The sequence below is a fragment of the Salmo trutta genome, chromosome 21 (genome assembly GCF_901001165.1).
Source record: "Salmo trutta chromosome 21, fSalTru1.1, whole genome shotgun sequence".
In the NCBI taxonomy this organism is placed as follows: Eukaryota; Metazoa; Chordata; class Actinopteri; order Salmoniformes; family Salmonidae; genus Salmo; species Salmo trutta.
In genome coordinates this window covers 42,978,865-43,000,503 of record NC_042977.1, presented here as the reverse complement: position 1 = coordinate 43,000,503, position 21,639 = coordinate 42,978,865, and the positions used below count along the sequence as shown (strand labels likewise).

Genomic DNA, 21,639 nt, shown 5'->3' with positions numbered 1-21,639 from the left:
AGAGAGAGAGAGTGTGTGTGTGTGTGACAGAGAGAGAGGTTAATATGTACAGCAGTTATTGTTGATTGACAGATTTCTGAATCATGAGTAGATGAGTGTCAAACAGAGTGTGTTCTGGTCTATAGTGTGTGAAGTATTACAGAACAGAGAGAATGGAAGAGAGGGAATTCAATTCAAGGCAGATGAGAGGAAGTGGTATGTATAATGTGAGGGGACAGTGCATTGGGATCTGAAACTGTATTTCAGCATGACATGCTGGAATGTGGAGTACAATTTAGCAAAAATATGTGGATTACAATTTTGCATTTGTGTCACTGAATGTGACTGGAACATATTATTTACCTCTTAAAGATAGAATCCTTATTTGCTACATACGTTGTTGGACTTATTAATGATATGTACCCACTGATTGTAGAAGAATGACTTCTAAATGTCTCGTGAGTTTAGTTCAACTGTCGTACCCCATCAGAACCCAACATATAAGCTTGTTTATATTGTTTATTTACTCCAATGTTTGTAAACAACGGAAATGTAAACAAACACTGTATAGCCTCAAAACATGGTTAAAACTATACTGTTGATATCATGGATGGTCAGTCCTTGCATCCATAGCTCTGTCTATGAATTTGAGACTGGTTCCATTTCTCCAGTCCCATCCCTTAGCTTTATACCGAAACAGGGGCGGGGAGGTCGCTTTGTTATTGTTACAATTAAGGATTCCAGCTTTAAATGAAGAAATGGAGCATGCCTTACCATGATCCGGTTATATGTACATGTGTCTGTTTGTCTGTTCATGTGTGATTCAAAATGTGTGTGTGTCAGTAACGTTTGTGTGTGTGTGTCTGTTTGTCTGTTTGTGTGTGTGTGTGTGTGTGTGTGTGTGTGTGTGTGTGTGTGTGTGTGTGTGTGTGTGTGTGTGTGTGTGTGTGTGTGTGTGTGTGTGTGTGCCGGTGACGAGTGATATAAATGTGTGTGTGTCAGTGACGCGTGGCGTAGTGTGTGTGTGTCTGTTTGTCTGTTTGTGTGTGTGTGTGTGTGCCAGTGACAAGTGATGTGTATGCGGGTGTCTCAGTGGACATGCAGAAGTCATATATGGAAAGGTACATGTATGTAAGTGCAAAAATCTCACTTCCCTGTTTTCAATACAAGCTTTTCAGTTTTTCCTGTCAGTCTCACTTCTTATTTCCTTCCATTTCACCATTTCCCTGTCTGTCTGTCTGTCTGTCTGTCTGTCTGTCTGTCTGTCTGTCTGTCTGTCTGTCTGTCTGTCTGTCTGTCTGTCTGTCTGTCTGTCTGTCTGTCTGTCTGTCTGTCTGTCTGTCTGTCTGTCTGTCTGTCTGTCTGTCTACCCCCTACTCCTCCCCCTCTGGCTGATGTGAAGAACGGAAGCTTGTGAAGACAAATGGAAGCGCTCATCTTCAACCTCCTCGACGCCTCCCTAGATGAAGTACTCCTTCTTGTCCTCAGCTCCGGAATGGCCGCCCTCGGCGTTGATGATAGCCGTGTCGGCATCAGGAGCGTCGTCGCAGCCCTTGGCCTCGTGGGTAAGATATGTCCCTGTAGACACAGACAGTCGGTAGGTCAGAGGGTGGAACAGGAGAAGACAGTGAAGTGCTGCCTGATGTACAGTTGAAGTCGGAAGTTTACATACACCTGAGCCAAATACATTTAAACTCAGTTTTTCACAATTCCTGACATTTAATCCTCGTAAAAATTCCCTGTCTTAGGTCAGTTAGGATCACCACTTTATTTTAAGAATATGAAATGTCAGAATAATAGTAGAGAGAATGATTTATTTCAGCTTTTATTTCTTTCATCACATTCCCAGTGGGTCAGAAGTTTACATACACTCAATTAGTATTTGGTAGCATTGCCTTCAAATTGTTGAACTTGGGTCAAACATTTTGGGTATTTTCCTCCCTCATGATGACATCTATTTTGTGACGTGCCCCAGTCCCTCTTGCAGCAAAGCACCCCCACAACATGATGCTGCCACCCCCGTGCTTCACGGTTGGGATGGTGTTCTTTGGCTTGCAAGCTTCCCCCTTTTTCCTCCAAACATAACGATGTCTCATTATGGCCAAACAGTTCTATTTTTGTTTCATCAGACCAGAGGACATTTCTCAAAAAAGTAAGATCTTTGTCCCCATGTGCATTTGCAAACCGTCTGGCTTTTTTATGGCGGTTTTGGAGCAGTGGCTTCTTCCTTGCTGAGCGGCCTTTCAGGTTATGTCGATATAGGACTCGTTTTACTGTGGATATAGATACTTTTGTACCTGTTTCCTCCAGCATCTTCACAAGGTCCATTGCTGTTGTCCTGGGATTGATTTGCACTTTTCGCACCAAAGTATTTTCATCTCTAGGAGACAGAATGCGTCTCCTTCCTAAGCGGTATGATGGCTGCGTGGTCCCATGGTGTTTATACTTGCGTACTATTGTTTGTACAGATGAACGTGGTATCTTTAGGCATTTGGAAATTGCTCCCAAGGATGAACCAGACTTGTGGAGGTCTACAATTTTTTTTCTGAGGTCTTGGCTAATTTCTTTTGATTTTCCCATGATGTCAAGCAAAGATCAAACAAATCAACATTTATTTGTCACGTACGCCGAATACAACAGGTGTAGACCTTACAGTGAAATGCTTACTTAAGGCTCTAACCAATAGTGCAAAAAAGGTATTAGGTGAACAATAGGTACAGTGAGGGAAAACAGTATTTGATCCCCTTCTGATTTTGTACCTTTGCCCACTGACAAAGAAATGATCAGTCTGTAATTTTAATGGTAGGTTTATATGAACAGTGAGAGACAGAATAACAAAAAAAATCCAGAAAAACGCATGTCAAAAATGTTATAAATTCATTTGCATTTTAATGAGGGAAATAAGTATTTGACCCCTCTGCAAAACATGACTTAGTACTTGGTGGCAAAACCCTTGGTGGCAATCACAGAGGTCAGACCTTTCTTGTAGTTGGCCACCAGGTTTGCACACATCTCAGGAGGGATTTTGTCCCACTCCTCTTTGCAGATCTTCTCCAAGTCATTAAGGTTTCGAGGCTGACGTTTGGCAACTCGAACCTTCAGCTCCCTCCACAGATTTTCTATGGGATTAAGGTCTGGAGACTGGCTAGGCCACTCCAGGACCTTAATGTGCTTGTTCTTGAGCCACTCCTTTGTTGCCTTGGCTGTGTGTTTTGGGTCATTGTCATGCTGGAATACCATCCACGACCCATTTTCAATGACCTGGCTAAGGGAAGGAGGTTCTCACCCAAGATTTGACGGTACATGGCCCCGTCCATCGTCCCTTTGATGGTGTGAAGTTGTCCTATCCCCTTAGCAGAAAAATACCCCCAAAGCATAATGTTTCCACCTCCATGTTTGACAGTGGGGATGGTGTTCTTGGGGTCAGAGGCAGCATTCCTCCTCCTCCAAACACGGCGAGTTGAGTTGATGCCAAAGAGCTCCATTTTGGTCTCATCTGACCACAACACTTGTCCTCTGAATCATTCAGATGTTCATTGGCAAACTTCAGATGGGCATGTATATGTGCTTTCTTGAGCAGGGGGAACTTGCGGGCGCTGCAGGATTTCAGTCCTTCACGGAGTAGTGTGTTACCAATTGTTTTCTTGGTGACTATGGTCCCAGCTACCTTGAGATCATTGACAAGATCCTCCCGTGTAGTTCTGGGCTGATTCCTCACCGATCTCATGATCATTGCAACTCCACGAGGTGAGATCTTGCATGGAGCCCCAGGCTGAGGGAGATTGACAGTTCTTTTGTGTTTCTTCCATTTGTGAATAATCGCACCAACTGTTGTCACCTTCTCACCAAGCTGCTTGGCGATGGTCTTGTAGCCCATTCCAGCCTTGTGTAGGTCTACAATATTGTCCCTGACATCCTTGGGGAGCTCTTGCTCTTTGGTCTTGGCCATGGTGGAGAGTTTGGAATATGATTGATTGCTTCTGTGGACAGGTGTCTTTTATACAGGCTGAGATTAGGAGCACTCCCTTTAAGAGTGTGCTCCTAATCTCAGCTCGTTACCTGTATAAAAGACACCTGGGAGCCAGACATCTTTCTGATTGAGAGGGGGTCAAATACTGTAATGCCCTGGCCATAGAGAGGGGTTTTTGTTCTTTATTTTGGTTAGGCCAGGGTGTTACATTGGGTGGGCGTTCTGTGTTCCTTTTTCTATGTTTTTGTATTTCTTTGTTTTGGGCCGTGTGTGGCTCCCAATCAGGCACAGCTGAAGCTCGTTGTTGCTGATTGGGAGTCACACATAAGGAGCATATTTTTCCTTTGGGTTTTGTGGGTAATTGTTTCTGTTTTGAGTATTTTCCTAACAGGACTGTTTGCTGTCGTTTTTGTTCATTTTTGTAGTGTTCTCTTGTTTTTTTAATTAAAATTCTAATGATGAACACATCCTCTGCTGCACCTTGGTCTAATTCTGACGACGGCCGTTACAAATACTTATTTCCCTCATTAAAATGCAAATCAATTTATAAAATTTTTGACATGCGTTTTTCTGGATTTTTTTGTTGTTATTCTGTCTCTCACTGTTCAAATAAACCTACCATTAAAATTATAGACTGATCATTTCTTTGTCAGTGGGCAAACGTACAAAATCAGCAGGGGATCAAATACTTTTTTCCCTCACTGTAAGTAAAGAAATAAAAACAACAGTAAAAGACAGTGAAAAAAAGTAGTGAGGCTATATACAGTAGTGAGGCTATAAAAGTAGCCAGGCTCTATTCAGTAGCGAGGCTACATACAAATACCGGTTAGTCAGGCTGATTGAGGTAGTATGTACATGTAGATATGGTTAAAGTGACTATGCATATATGATGAACAGAGAGTAGCAGTAGCGTACAAGAAGGGTTGGCACTGAGTTTGAAGGTAGGCCTTGAAATACATCCACAGGTACACCTCCAATTGACTCAAATGATGTCAATTAGCCCATCAGAACCTTCTAAAGCCATGACTTCATTTTCTGTAATTTTCCAAGCTGTTTAAAGGCACAGTCAACTTAGTGTATGTAAACTTCTGACCCAATGGAATTGTGATACAGTGAATTATACGTGAAATAATCTGTCTGTAAACAATTGTTGGAAAAAGTACTTGTGTCATGCACAAAGTAGATGTCCTAACCGACTTGCCAAAACAATAGTTTGTTAACAAGACATTTGTGGAGTGGTTGAAAAACTAGTTTTAATGACTCCAATCTAAGTGTATGTAAACTTAAGACTTCAACTGTACATAGACATGGAACACTGGTCACTTCAATAATGTTTACATACTTTTCTACTTATTTCATATGTATATACTGTATTCTAGTCAAGGTCATCCTATTCAACCATTGCTGTATATATATACTATTCTATCCACGTATTCTACAGGTATACTACATGTTCTATCCATGTATTGTACAGATATACTACATGTTCTATCCACATATTCTTCAGATATACTACATGTTCTATCCACGTATTCTACAGGTATACTACATGTTCTATCCATGTATTCTTCAGATATACTACATGTTCTATCCATGTATTCTTCAGATATACTACATGTTCTATCCATGTATTCTTCAGATATACTACATGTTCTATCCACATATTCTTCAGATATACTTTATATTCTATCCACATGCTGTCCATAATGTATATACATCCCATCATATACATACAGTGTCTTCGGAAAATATTCAGACCCCTTGACGTTTTCCACATTTTGTTACATTACAGCCTTATTCTAAAATGGATTACATTTAGCTATCTACACACAATACCCCATAATGCCAAAGCAAAAACTGTTTTTTTTAGCAAATGTATTAAAAATTCAAAAACTGAAATACCTTATTTACATAAGTATTCAGACCCTTTGCTTTGAGAATCCTGTTTTCATTGATCCTCGTGGAGATGTTTCTACAACTTGATTTGAGTCCAGCTGTGGTAAATTTGATTGATTGGACATGATTTGGAAAGGCACACACCAGTCTATATAAGGTCCCACAGTTGACAGTGCATATCGGAGCAAAAACCAAGCCATGAGGTCGAAGGAATTTTCTGTAGAGCTCCGAGACAGGATTGTGTCAAGGCACAGATCTGGGGATGGGTACCAAAACATTTATGCAGCATTGAAGCTCCCCAAGAACACAGTGGCCTCCATCATTCTTAAATGGAAGAAGTTTGGAACCACCAAGACTCTTCCTAGAGCTGGCCGCCATGCCAAACTGAGTAATCGGGGGAGAAGGGCCTTGATCAGGGAGGGTACCAAAAACCTGATGGTCACTCTGACAGAGCTCCAGAGTTCCTCTGTGGAGATGGGAGAACCTTCCAGAAGGACAACCATCTTTGCAGCACTCCACCAATCAGGCCTTTATGGTAGAGTGGCCAGACGGAAGCTACTCCTCAGTAAAAGGCACATAACAGCCCACTTGGAGTTTGCCAAAAGGCACCTTAAGACTTTCAGACGATGAAAAACAAAATTCTTTGGTCTGATGAAACCAAGATTGAACTCTTTGGCCTGAATGCCAAGCGTAACGTCTGGAGGAAAACTTGAACCATCTCTACGATGAAGCATGGTGGTGGAAGCATCATGCTTTGGGGATATTTTACAGCGACAGGGACTGGGAGACTAGTCAGGATTGAGGGAAAGATGAACGGAGCAAAGTACAGAGATCCTTGATGAAAACCTGCTCCAGAGAGCTCAGGACCTCAGACTGGGGCAAAGGTTCACCTTCCAACAGGACAACAACCCTAAGCACACAGCCAAGACAATGCAGGAGTGGCTTCGGGACAAGTCTCTGGATGTCCTTGAGTGGCCCAGCAAAAGCCCGGACTTAAACCTGATCGAACATCTCTGGGGAGACCTGAAAATAGCTGTGCAGCGACGCTCCCCATCCAACCTGACAGAGCTTGAAAGGATCTGCAGAGAAGAATGGGTGAAATTCCCCAAATACAGGTGCTAAGCTTGTAGTGTCATACCCAAGAAGACACAATGCTGTAATCGCTGCCAAAGGTACTTCAACAAACTACTGAGTGAAGCATCTGAATACTTAGGTAAATGTGATATTTAAATGTTTTAGTTTTTATGCATTTGCAAAAAATTGCTAAAAACCTGTTTTTGCTTTGTCTTTATGGGGTATTGTGTGTAATTAATGAGGGGGGAAAAAACTATTTAAAACATTTTAGATTAAGGCTGTAATATAACAAAATGTGGAAAAAGTCAAGTGGTCTCAATACTTTCCCAAGGCACTGTACATACATACATACATACATACATACATACATACACTCCGAACTCCGACATTGCTCGTCCTAATATTTCCATATTTCTTAATTCCACTCAGATTCATGTGTATTGTTGTGTATTGTTAGATATTACTGCACTGCTGAAAACACAAGCATTTCGCTACAGCCACAATAACATCTGCTAAATATGTGTATACGACCAAAACACTTTGATTTGAAGTGATGTAGGAGTGAGGAAAAAATTGCACACCGGAGGATTCTTGTGATGATAACACTGGGATGGGAATAGGAGTAGATAGGAAAAGGAGAAATAAGAACTATAGACTGGAATCCAAATGTCTTGTGCTAATATTCCACCTCTTGTTCTCCGTGTCATGTGACAAGGAGGGGCAATGTTAGTCAAAAAGAAAAGTAGAAAAGTCTTGGAATGAAAAATGATTATGGTGTTAAGGTAGGGGTCACCTAACTTAGTGTCTGATGTGTGTGTGCATGTGTGTGTGCGTGCGTCTGCGTGCGTGTGCGTGTGTGTGCAAGCGTGTGTGTGTGTGCGTGCGAGTGTGTGTGCGTGTGCGTGTGCGTGTGCGTGTGCGTGTGCGTGTGTGTGTGTGTGTGTGTGTGTGTGTGTGTGTGTGCGTGCGTGCGTGTGTGTGTGTGTGTGTGTAAGATATGTCACCTTTGTGTCTGATAAGGTATCTGCCCAGGACGATAAGCAGACAGAGCAGGATAAAGACGATGACCGCCACCACTCCTCCAATCACAGCGTGGTCCACTCCTGAAGATGTCGACATGGCAGTGGGGTCTGAAAGAGAGAGAGAGAGAGGGAGGGAGGCAGAGAGAGAGAGAGAGGGGTGAGGGAGGGAGCAAGGGAGCAAGGGAGAAAGAGAGAGAACAAGGGGGGAGAGAGAGGGAGAGAGAAAGAGAAACAGAGCGTGATGGATAGAGATGAAGAGAGAGACAGAGAGAGAGAGACGGAGAGAGAGACAGAGAGAAATAGAGTGAGAGAGATGGACAGAGAGAAAGCGAGAGAGAGATGGACAGAGAGAGAAAGCGAGAGAGAGATGGACAGAAAGAGAGAGAGAAAGCGAGAGAGAGAGACAGAGAGAGAGAGAGAGAGAGAGAGAGTTAAGAGGCATTGAGTCTAAAAGGTGAAACCTTGGGAAACTAAAGGTAGAGTTTGAGGATCAGCCCTATACACTAAGCCCTCAACCTGGTAGATTATGCCTGTGTCCCAAATGGCACCCAATTCCCTGTGTAGCGCACTACTTTTGACCAGCACCCTATGCCACCCTGGTCAAAAGTAGTGCACAACACAGGGAATAGGGTGCCATTTGGGACACAACCATAATCTACCAGGTTGAGGGCTTAGTGTATAGGGCTGATCCTCAAACTCTACCTTTAGAAGACTATAGCTCACTAAAACACATCTTTAACTTTGCATGGCTTTGGTTCCAGCCCTTTATCAAACCCTCTGTCACGTTGACAGACAGTCAAATACATAGAAGCATCAAGAACAGAGAGTCTGAGATACAGAAGAAACAAGAGGATTGTAGTGAAGTAACACCTTCACGACGCCTTGATAATAAACCAATGTGCTTCCCAAATGGCACCCTATTCACTCTGTAGTGCACTACTATTGACCAGGGCCCATAGAACTCCCCACCGAGGACATTTGGGAAGCAGCCACAGCCAATCAAGAGCCAGGACAGGGGAGGGGAGGAGAAAGGGGTGTGCCAGGCTGGCAGCCTCCGTCAGAGAGAAGATACAACGGAAGATCACGGCATGGCAGAGGCCATTGAGAAGGTGAGAGAGAGAGAGAGAGAGAGAGAGAGAGGGAGAGAGGGAGAGAGAGAGAGAGAGAGAGAGGGGGAGAGAGGGAGAGAGAGAGAGAATAAGCACAGTCCTTGCTGAGGAGGCAGAATTGTGAATTAGTGCATTAATCTAGCTGTCAGCACCACCAGGGAAATGAGACAGAGGTTCCCTGCATCCCAAATGGCACCCTATTCCCTACATAGTACACTACTTTTGACCAGGGCCCATAGGGAAACCCATAGGGTTCTAGTCCAAATTAGAGCACTATGTAGGGCATAGGGTGCCATTTAACACGTAGAAAGGAACCAAGACAGCAACACCTGAGCCTTGCACAGTGTGTTAGAGACTCACACCACTTAAAGGTGCATGTTTATAGGGGGTACTATAGGTGTGACAGTGCTTATATTTGTCCTATTTCACACATGTATAAGTGTGTATTAATATGCATGAGTGAATTGGAAATTTCCCCTTGAGACACCGTCGGAGACTGGGGTCTCACTCAGGAGACTGGGGTCACACTCAGGGTCAGACATTATCAAAAGTGACCCTGCAGAAATTAAGATCAAGGTCACATCAACAGATTTTTCGGTTACTGGCCCAACAATCTAATTGCTAGGCTACCTGACGTCTCTGTGTGTGTGCGTGTGTGTGCAGTGGTGGAAAAAGTACCCAATTGTTATGCTTGAGTAAAAGTATAGAAACCTTAATAGAAAATGACTCAAGTAAAAGTGAAAGTTACCCAGGAAAATCCTACTTGAGTAAAAGTCTAAAAGTATTTGGTTTTAAATATACTTAAGTATCAAAAGTAAATGTAATTGCTCAAATATACTTAAGCATCAAAAGTAAAAGTATAAATAATTTCACATTCCTTATATTAAGCAAACCAGACGGCACCATTTTTTAAATTGTTTTTATTTACGGATAGACAGGGGCATGCTACAACACTCAGATATCATTTACAAACGAAGTATGTGTTTAGTGATTCTGCCAGATCAGAGGCAGCAGGAATGACCAGGGATGTTCTCATGATAAGTGTGTGTTTAGTGAGTCCTCCAGGTCAGAGGCAGTAGGGATGACCAGGGATGTTCTCATGATAAGTGTGTGTTTAGTGAGTCCTCCAGATCAGAGGCAGTAGGGATGACCAGGGATGTTCTCATGATAAGTGTGTGTTTAGTGAGTCCTCCAGATCAGAGGCAGTAGGAATGACCAGGGATGTTCTCATGATAAGTGTGTGTTTAGTGAGTCCTCCAGATCAGAGGCAGTAGGAATGACCAGGGATGTTCTTATGATAAGTGTGTGAATTACACCATTTTCCTGTCTTGCTAAGCATTCCAAATGTAACAAGTACTTTTGGGTGTCACAGAAAATGTATGGAATAAAAAGTACATTATTTTCTTTAGGAATATAGTGAAGTAAAACTTGTAAAACTATAAATAGTAAAGTAAAAAAACTTGATAGTACTACTTTGGGGTATTTTTACTGAACTACTCTACACCACTGTGTGTGAGAGAGAGAGAGAGAGAGAGAGAGAGAGAGAGAGAGAGAGAGAGAGAGAGAGAGAGAGAGAGAGAGCAGGTCAGAGAAAGTAAGAACAATATATTGGTGAGGGAGAGACTGTAGAGTATGAAAGCATGAATTACAGTTCAGTTCACACTGTCCCCAGACTACTAGTTTCTCTATTTCACAGTTCACACTGTCCCCAGACTACTAGTTTCTCTATTTCAGGCAAAGGAAAATGGACAGACAGATAGACAGACAGACAGACAGACAGATTGAGACAGACAGATTGAGACAGACAGAGAGACAGATTGAGACAGGCAGACAGACAGACAGACAGACAGACAGATTGAAACAGACAGAGAGACAGATTGAGACAGACAGACAGACAGATTGAGACAGACAGAGAGACAGATTGAGACAGACAGACAGGTATACAGACAGACAGGTGTCTGTGAAAAAAAATACCTGCAATGTTGTCTGGACCATCTTCTCAAGAGGATGGATGGATGGATGGATGGATGGATGGATGGATGGACAGACGAGTGCCACATGGGCAGACGAGTGTAAGGGAGTCAGAATGAAGGAGTGGACCAAAAAGGAAAGGAAAAAAGAGAAAACATGATACCAGTGAAGAGAACGGGGTGAACATCCCATGTAATTCTCCTATCCTATCTGGTGTCCTGTGTGAATTTAACTATGCTCATTCTAATTCTCTCTCTCTCTCTACCTGTCCTCCCAGGGGACCTGAGCCCTAGGACCACGCCTCAGGACTACCTGGCCTGATGACTCATGTTTCAGATAAACCCTAATTGCTCCTGTAAGTCGCTCTGGATAAGAGTGTCTGCTAAATGACGTAAATGGTTGTTGTTGAGAATGAAATGCCCCCTCCAGGGTGAAGTTTCCCCTGGGTACAGATCTAGGATCAGCTTCCCCTCTCCCAAACCTAACCTCAAAGTGAATGCGAAACTGACCCAAGATCAGTGTCTAAATAGCGCCGGAGAAGAAGGCAGACGTTCTACGTGCCCCCAACCGATTGTGTTTTTTTTCTTTGTTTATTTGCGTTGTTTGTAACTTATTTTTTTACTTATTTTGTGCATAATGTTTCCCCTACCGTCTCTTACGAACAAAAATAACTTCTGGACATCAGGACTGCGATTACTCACCACGAACTGGCAGAATCCTTTTTTTCCCTTTAACGAGTCTGACGAGCCCAACACAAACAATATACTGCTTTCCCGGGAACAGGCACAGATCCCCATGATTTACGTGAAGAGGAGGAGGAGAAAAAGGGGCCAAAGGGCGGGCAGCCTTCTGAGAATTTGTAGGCGATCGAATAAACCCCCAATTCCTTCCATTCTGCTAGCAAACGTGCAATCATTGGACAATAAAATAGATGACCTACGCGGAATATTAAACTACCAACAGGACATTACAAACTGGAATATCTTATGCTTCATGGAGTTGTGGCTGAACGACGACACTATCAACATACAGCTGGCTGGTTATATTCTGTACCGGCAGGCTGTGATATTATCAACATACAGCTGGCTGGTTATATTCTGTACCGGCAGGCTGTGATATTATCAACATACAGCTGGCTGGTTATACGCTGTACCGGCAGGCTGTGATATTATCAGCATACAGCTGGCTGGTTATACTCTGTACCGGCAGGCTGTGATATTATCAGCATACAGCTGGCTGGTTATACTCTGTACCGGCAGGCTGTGATATTATCAGCATACAGCTGGCTGGTTATATTCTGTACCGGCAGGCTGTGATATTATCAGCATACAGCTGGCTGGTTATATTCTGTACCGGCAGGCTGTGATATTATCAGCATACAGCTGGCTGGTTATATTCTGTACCGGCAGGCTGTGATATTATCAGCATACAGCTGGCTGGTTATATTCTGTACCGGCAGGCTGTGATATTATCAACATACAGCTGGCTGGTTATATTCTGTACCGGCAGGCTGTGATATTATCAACATACAGCTGGCTGGTTATATTCTGTACCGGCAGGCTGTGATATTATCAGCATACAGCTGGCTGGTTATATTCTGTACCGGCAGGCTGTGATATTATCAGCATACAGCTGGCTGGTTATATTCTGTACCGGCAGGCTGTGATATTATCAACATACAGCTGGCTGGTTATATTCTGTACCGGCAGGCTGTGATATTATCAACATACAGCTGGCTGGTTATACGCTGCACCGGCAGGATAGAATAGCGGCGTCTGGTAAGACAAGGGACAGCGGACTATGTATTTTTGTAAATAACAGCTGGTGCACGATATCTAAGTAAGTCTCGAGCTATTGCTCGCCTTGGGTAGAGTATCTCATGATAAGCTGTAGACCACACTTTCTACCTTGAGAGTTTTCATCTGTATTTTTCGTAGCTGTTTACATACCACCACAGTCAGAGGCTGGCACTAAGACAGCATTGAATCAGCTGTATTCCGCATTAGCAAACAAAAAAACGTTCACCCAGAGGCGGCACTCTAAGTAGCTGGACCACCTTTACTCCACACACAGAGATGCATACAAAGCTCTCCCTCGCCCTCCATTTGGCAAATCTGACTATAATTCTATCCTCCTGATTCCTGCTTACAAGCAAAAATTAAAGTAGGAAGCACCAGTGACTAGATCAATAAAAAAGTGGTCAGATGAAGTAGATGCGAAGCTACAGGACTGTTTTGCCAGCACAGACTGGAATATGTTCCGGGATTCTTCTGATGGCATTGAGGAGTACACCACATCAGTCACTGGCTTTATCAATAAGTGCATCGATGACGTCGTCCCCACAGTGACCGTACGTACATACCCCAATCAGAAGCCATGGATTACAGGCAACATCTGCACTGAGCTAAAGGCTAGAGCTGCCGCTTTCAAGGAGCGGGACTCAGAAATCCCGCTATGCCCTCCGACGAACCATCAAACAGGCAAAGCGTCAATACAGGACTAAGATCGAATCGTACTACACCGGCTCTGACGCTCGTCGGATGTGGCAAACCATTACAGACTACAAAGGGTAGCACAGCCGAGAGCTGCCCAGTGACACAAGCCTACCAGACGAGCTAAACTACTTCTATGCTATCTTCGAGGCAAATAGCACTGAAACATGCATGAGAGCACCAGCTGTTCCGGACGACTGTGTGATCACGCTCTCCGCAGCCGATGTGAGTAAGACCTTTAAACAGGTCAACATTCACAAGGGCACAGGGCCAAACGGATTACCAGGATGTGTGCTGCGAGCATGCTCTAACCAACTGGCAAGTGTCTTCACTGACATTTTCAACCTCTCCTTGTCCGAGTCTGTAATACCAACATGTTTCAAATAGATCACCATAGTGCCTGTGCCTAAGAACACTAAGGTAACCTGCCTAAATGACTACCGACCTGTAGCACTCATGTCTGTAGCCATGAAGTGCTTTGAAGGGCTGGTCATGGCTTACATCAACACCATCATCCCAGAAACCCTAGACCCACTCCAATTTTCATACCGCCCCAACAGATCCACAGATGAAGCAATCTCTATTGCACTCCACACTGCCCTTTCCCACCTGGACAAAAGGAACACCTATGTGAGAATGTTATTCAATAACTACAGCTCAGTGTTCAACACCATAGTGCCCTCAAAGCTCATCAATAAGCTAAGGACCCTGTGACTAAACACCTCCCTCTGCAACTGGATCCTGGACTTCCTGATGGGCCTCCCCCTGGTGGTAAGGGTAGGTAACAACACATCCACCACGTTGATCCTCAACACAGGGACCCCTCAGGGATACATGCTCAGTCCCCTCTTGTACAACCTGTTCACTCATGACTGCATGGCCAGGCACAACTCCCACACCATCATTAAGTTTGGCGATGACACAACAGTGGTAGGCCTGATCACCGATAACAACGAGACAGCCTATAGGGAGGAGGTCAGAGACTTGGCCATGTGGTGCCAGGACAACAACCTCTCCTTCAACGTGATCAAGACAAAGGAGATTATTGTGGACTATAGGAAAAAGAGGACCGAGTATGGCCCCATTCTCATCAATGGGGCTGCAGTGTTCTCTCTGCTACTGCATGGCAAGCAGTACCAGAGCGCCAAGTCTAGGTCCAAGAGGCTTCTAAACAGCTTCTACCCCCAAGCCATAAGACTCCCGAACACCTAATCAAATGGCTTCCCAGGCTATTTGCATCCCCCCCTCCCACTCTTTTACACCGCTGCTACTCTCTGTGTTATCATCTATGCATAGTCACTTTAATAACTCTACCTTCATGTACATATTACCTCAATTAACTGGTGCCCCCGCACATTGACTCTCTATCGGTACCCCCCTGTATATAGTCTCCCTATTGATATTTTATTGCTGCTCTTTAATTACTTGTTACTTTTATTTCTTATCTGTATTTTTTAAAACTGCATTGTTGGTTAAGGGCTTGTAAGTAAGCATTTCACTGTAAGGTCTACACCTGTTGTATTCGGCACATGTGACTAATAAAATTTGATTTGATTGAACCCTACTCCAAAATGCTCTTTGATGAGAGGTCCTGGTCACATGAAACGTCTACAACCCTCCACAGTAGAGTCTACTTGCTCCGGCAGTGTTGATGTAGGCTCTACACACTAGTTTGCATATTTACAGGACCTACAGTGCAGTGTACAGCATGGCGCTTGTGATGCCAGGAATGTTGGTTCAATTCCCGGGGCTACCCATGCGTACAATGTTTTCATCCATGACTGTAAGTCGCTTTGGTTAAAATCTTCTGTTGAATGTTATTTATTATATAATTAGGGTCTGAATGTGTTTGTTCGTGTGGATACAACTGTGTATGTGCGTAAACAGATCATTTACCTGTGAAACTGTAAACTCCATTCAGCCGTATGGTAACTGAGGAGGGAGTGAGGGAGTCGGAGGAGGGAGGAGCGACAGAGGGAGGAGTAACGCTGGCAGGAGGAGGGGAAAAAGAGGAGGAAGAAGAGGAGGGGGAGGAGTCAGAGGAGGGGGGATGGGGTTCGGGAGACATGGAAAGGTCAGGGAAGAGAGAGTTGGAAAGAGAGGTGGATAGAACTTTGACAGGAGGAGGAGAGGGAGAGAGAGAAGAGGTAGAGAGGGATGAAGAAGAGAAAGAAGGGATGAAGGTGAGATCAGACGGGTAAGGGACAGAGAAGGAGAAAATAGTGGGAGGAGAGCTGGCAGGTAGGGACCCGGAGGCAGACGAGCCAGACGTTGTTGACATAAGAGTGGGGAAAGAATCAGGAGAGAGAGAGGGAGAGGGGGAGTCAGAGGTTGGAGAAGAGGAGGGTAGATAGAAAGAGGTAGGGAAGAGGTTGTTTGAATCATCTGTCAGGTCTGGATAAAGGAGAAGACATGAAGCCCGTGAAGGAATATGGAGAGATAGTAAGAGCAGAGTAGAGAGGAAGAAAGGCCAGACAGTGGCGTACAGGATGTGTAGCAAAAAAGCAAAGGAGTGTCGCATGAGGTGGATGGTGTTGGTGATAAAGAGAAATAAACAGAAAAGAAACGTGAAGAAAATCAGAAAAGAAAGGTGAAAGTCAAAGTTGTAGTAAAAAAAACACACAACAACAGAAATAAACAATGATGAAGCAGACAGAAGAAATATATACATCCTGATCCTGCCCTGGACAAGCTGCTTCTCAACCACCTCTCTCGCTCTCTCTCTCCCTCTCCCTCTCTCTCTTGTCAGTACCTTGCACCAGCAGCGTGTACTCTCCCTGCATCTTCCCGATTCCGTTGTCAGCCTGACAGAGGTACACCCCGTTATCTGATTTGTTGAGCATCTCAAAGAGCAGGAAACTACCGTCCACCTTGGCCAGCAGAGGGAGTTCTCCATCCTTCCTCTGCCACACGTACGAGGTGGGCCTGAGAGAGAGGCACACACAGATACACAAAAATAGAAAGAGAACAAGAGGATGAAGAGAAAAGATATTTGATTTTAAAATAGAAAGTGTGTAACATGCAGTACATGCTGCAGAACTAGAAGAAGTAGTATGGTACAGGAATTAATTATGTTACTGTAATATGAAGCATATAGCTGTATAACTGGATTTGTTAATGTGATTAATACATTTTAGGGACATATGAATATTATATGAGTTCATCTTTCTGTAATTACTGTATATATTTACTGTATGTATTTACTGTATTTGCTGTATATATTTACTGTATATATTTACTGTACTTACTGTATGGATTTACTGTATGTATTTACTGTATTTGCTGTATATATTTACTGTATATATTTACTGTACTTACTGTATGTATTTACTGTATGTTATTACTGTATGTATTTACTGTGTGTATCTACTGTATGTATTTACTGTATGTATCTACTGTATGTATTTACTGTATGTATCTACTGTATGTATTTACTGTATGTATTTACTGTATTTACTGTATGTACTATATGTATTTACTGTATATATTTACTGTATTTACTGTACTTACTGTATGTATTTACTGTATGTATGCACTGTATGTACACTACCGTTCAAAAGTTTGGGGTCACTTAGAAATGTCCTTGTTTTCCATGAAAACATACATGAAATAAGTTGCAAAATGAATAGGAAATATAGTCAAGACATTGACAAGGTTATAAATCATGATTTTTAATGAAATAATATGTGTCCTTCAAACTTTCCTTTCGTCAAAGAATCCTCCATTTGCCGCAATTACAGCCTTGCAGACCTTTGGCATTCTAGTTGTCAATTGGTTGACGTAATCTGAAGAGATTTCACCCCATGCTTCCTGAAGCACCTCCCACAAGTTGGATTGGCTTGATGGGCACTTCTTACGTACCGTACGGTCAAGCTGCTCCAACAACAGCTCAATAGGGTTGAGATCCGGTGACTGTGCTGGCCACTCCATTATAGACAGAATACCAGCTGACTGCTTCTTCCCTAAATAGTTATTGCATAGTTTGTAGCTGTGCTTTGGGTCATTGTCCTGTTGTAGGAGGAAGTTGGCTCCAATTAAGCGCCATCCACAGGGTATGGCATTGCAAAATGGAGTGATAGCCTTCCTTCTTCAAGATCCCTTTTACCCTGTACAAATCTCCCACTTCACCACCACCAAAGCACCCTCAGACCATCACATTGCCTCCACCATGCTTGACAGATGGCGTCAAGCACTCTTCCAGCATCTTTTCATTTTTTCTGCGTCTCACGAATGTTCTTCTTTGGTATCCGAACACCTCAAACTTAGATTCCAAAACACTTTTTTCCAATCTTCCTCTGTCCAGTGTCTGTGTTCTTTTGCCCATCTTAATCCTTTATTTCGAATGGCCAGTCTGAGATATGGCTTTTTCTTTGCAACTCTGCTTAGAAGGCCAGCATCCCAGAGTCGCCTCTTCACTGTTGACGTTGAGACTGGTGATTTGAGGGTACTATTTAATGAAGCTGCCAGTTGAGGACTTGTGAGGCGTCTGTTTCTCAAACTAGACACTATAATGTACTTGTCCTCTTGCTCAGTTGTGCACCGGGGCCTCCCACTCCTCTTTCTATTCTGGTTAGAGACAGTTTGCGCCGTTCTGTGAAGGGAGCAGTACACAGCGTTATACGAGATCTTCAGTTTCTTCACATTTTCTCGCATGGAATAGCCTTAATTTCTCAGAACAAGAATAGACTGACGAGTTTCGGAAGAAAGTTCTTTGTTTCTGGCCATTTTGAGCCTGCAATCGAACCCACAAATGCTGATGCTCCAGATACTCAACTAGTCTAAAGGCCAGTTGTATTGCTTCTTTAATCAGCACAACAGTTTTCAGCTGTGCTAACATAATTGCAAAAGAGTTTTCTAATGATCAATTATCCTTTTAAAATCATAAACTTGGATTAGCTAACACAGCGTGCCATTGGAACACAGGAGTGATGGTTGCTGATAATGAGCCTCTGTACGCCTATGTAGATATTCCATTAAAAATCAGCAGTTTCCAGCTACAATAGTTATTTACAACATTAACAATGTCTACACTGTATTTCTGATCAATTTGATGTTATTTTAATGGACAAAAAATGTGGACATTTCTAAATTACTCCAAACTTTTGAACGGTAGTGTATATGTTATCATGTCTGTCCTTGTACATTACATAGAGGGAATGGTTCATGCTCGTTTATGGATCGATTGAGTTCCAACTGTGCAATAAAGTTCTATGGCTCCAGCATGTAATGCTATCATCTGGGCATAACTGTGTTACATAATGGACTGTGGTGTATAACTGTGTTACAGAATGGACTGAGGTGTATAACTGTGTTACAGAATGGACTGTGGTGTATAACTGTGTTACAGAATGGACTGAGGTGTATAACTGTGTTACAGAATGGACTGAGGTGTATAACTGACTACTAATACGGAATTGGTATACAATTGCCAGCACTCCAGGGTCTGCTGATCAAATAGATAGGAACGGAATGGACCGGAATGTTGTGGAATGGAATAGAATGTAGTGGGATGGAATGTTATGAAATAGAATGGAATGTTTTGTAATGGAATATTTTTTTATTTAACCTTTATTTAACTAGGAAGCCAGTTAAGAACAAATTAGAATTTACAATGACGGCCTACCAAAAGGCAAAAGGCCTCAGGCGGGATAAAAATAAAATAAAATAAATAAAAATAGGACAAAACACACATCACAACAAGAGAGACAACACAACACTACATAAAGAGAGACCTAAGACAACCACATAGCAAGGCAGCAACACATGAAAACACAGCATGGTAGCAACACAACATAACAACAACACGGTAGCAACACAACATGGCACAAAACGTGGTACAAACATTATTGGGCACAGACAGCAGTAGAAAGTGCAAGAAGGTAGAGACAACAATACATCACTCGAAGCAGCCACAACTGTCAATAAGAGTGTTCATGATTGAGTCTTTGAATGAAGCGATGGAGATAAATCGGTCCTGTTTGAGTGTTTGTTGCAGCTCGTTCCAGTCGCTAGCTGCAGTGAACTGAAAAGAGGAGCGGCCCAGGGATGTGTGTGCTTTGGGGACCTTTAACAGAATATGACTGGTAAAACGGGTGTTGTATGTGGAGGATGCAGGCTGCAGTAGATATCTCAGATAGGGGGGAGTGAGGCCTATGCAGTGGAATGAAATGGATTGTTATGGAATAGAATGGAATGGAATGTTATGTAGTGGAATGGAATGTTGTGGAATAGAATGGAATGTTATGGAATGGAATAGAATGTAGTGGAATGGAATGGAATGTTATGGAATGGAATAGAATGTAGTGGAAAGGAATGGAATGTTATGGAATGGAATAGAATGTAGTGGAAAGGAATGGAATGTTATGGAATGGAATAGAATGTAGTGGAATGGAATGGAATGTTATGGAATGGAATAGAATGTAGTGGAAAGGAATGGAATGTTATGGAATGGAATAGAATGTAGTGGAAAGGAATGGAATGTTATGGAATGGAATAGAATGTAGTGGAAAGGAATGGAATGTGATAGTCCTCCAGTACAGGGTCCACATTCCATTCTATTTGATTAGAGCCTCTTGAAACAGCTCTTGTTCATCTCGTCAAGACATTCTCAGAACTTGCTGAGACATGACGGTGCGCACCAGAAACAAGCCCTGAAGCCTAATTGTATTATGCAGTTAAACGTGAAAGATTCTGAACAGGTCAGATTCTGAACAGCAGAGATGTTGCCATGGTGGCAGTGTTTGACTGACAGCTGAGACCCAGCCTGTATCTGATGGGTCACTAGTCATTCAGCCCAAGGAGCTGTGCATATTCTCTCTCTTTCTCTCTCTCCCTCTCTCTCTCTCTTTCTCTCTCTCTTTTGCTCTCTCTCTCCCTCTCTCTCTTTCGCTCTCTCTCTCTCTCAATCATAACACTTCTCTTCCTCTCTCTCTTTTTCTCTCCCTCCCGTTCTCTTTATGGTAGAGAAGAGGATGAGGAGGGAGGAGAAGAGGATGAGGATGGTGGAGAAGAGGATGAGGAGGAGAAGAGGAGGAGGAAGAAGAGATAAGGAGGAGGATAAGAGGATGAGGAGGGATGAGAAGAGGATGAGGAAGGACAAGAAGAGGATGAGGAGGGAGGAGAAGGAAAAGGTTCAAAGCAAGATAGAGGAGATTATTATTATTATTATAATTATGAATTATTATAATTATTGGAGAGGACAAGAAGAACAAGGGAAAGTTTAGCCTTGACAGACAAGAGTCTGAGTTAGATTGGAGTGAGTGACATGGTGAGAGAGATAGTCAGTGACATGGTGATAGAGATAGTCAGTGACATGGTGATAGAGATAGTCAGTGACATGGTGAGAGAGATAGTCAGTGACATGGTGAGAGAGATAGTCAGTGACAGGGTGAGAGAGATAGTCAGTGACAGGGTGAGAGAGATAGTCAGTGACAGGGTGAGAGAGATAGTCAGTGATGGAGTGATAGAGATAGTCAGTGACATGGTGAGAGAGATAGTCAGTGACAGGATGAGAGAGATAGTAACATGGTGATAGAGATAGTCAGTGACATGGTGATAGAGATAGTCAGTGACAGGGTTAGAGAGATAGTCAGTGACATGGTGAGAGAGATAGTCAGTGATGGAGTGATAGAGATAGTCAGTGACATGGTGAGAGAGATAGTCAGTGACATGGTGAGAGAGATAGTCAGTGACATGGTGAAAGAGATAGTCAGTGACATGGTGAGAGAGATAGTCAGTGACAGGGTGAGAGAGATAGTCAGTGACAGGGTGAGAGAGATAGTCAGTGACAGGGTGAGAGAGATAGTCAGTGACATGGTGAGAGAGATAGTCAGTGACATGGTGAGAGAGATAGTCAGTGACATGGTGAGAGAGATAGTCAGTGATGGAGTGATAGAGATAGTCAGTGACATGGTGAGAGAGATAGTCAGTGACAGGGTGAGAGAGATAGTCAGTAACATGGTGATAGAGATAGCCAGTGACATGGTGAGAGAGATAGTCAGTGACATGGTGAGAGAGATAGTCAGTGACATGGTGATAGAGATAGTCAGTGACATGGTGAGAGAGATAGTCAGTGATGGGGTAATATAGTCAGTGAGACAGAGGGTGAGAAGGGGGAGACAGAGGGT

The 21,639-nt window shown here is 43.1% G+C and overlaps 1 protein-coding gene across 4 annotated transcripts in view; it reads right to left on the bottom strand.

The window, feature by feature from the left end:
- Nucleotides 1-1,018: 1,018 nt before the first annotated feature.
- The window catches only part of LOC115157494 (cell adhesion molecule 3), an 89,244-nt gene continuing 68,623 nt past the window's right edge, over nucleotides 1,019-21,639 (bottom strand). The window contains exons 8-12 of one of the 4 annotated variants that reach the window (XM_029705792.1): nucleotides 16,266-16,438; nucleotides 15,410-15,907; nucleotides 11,025-11,045; nucleotides 7,924-8,049; nucleotides 1,019-1,557 (exon numbers count right to left, since the gene is read on the bottom strand). In XM_029705792.1, coding sequence (XP_029561652.1) covers nucleotides 1,439-1,557; nucleotides 7,924-8,049; nucleotides 11,025-11,045; nucleotides 15,410-15,907; nucleotides 16,266-16,438 — 937 coding nt within the window. In that variant the 3' untranslated portion in view covers nucleotides 1,019-1,438. Of the gene's footprint in view, nucleotides 1,558-7,923; nucleotides 8,050-8,930; nucleotides 8,994-11,024; nucleotides 11,046-15,409; nucleotides 15,908-16,265; nucleotides 16,439-21,639 lie in introns of those variants that run through there. The other 3 variants (XM_029705795.1, XM_029705794.1, XM_029705796.1) reach the window with 3 other exon arrangements.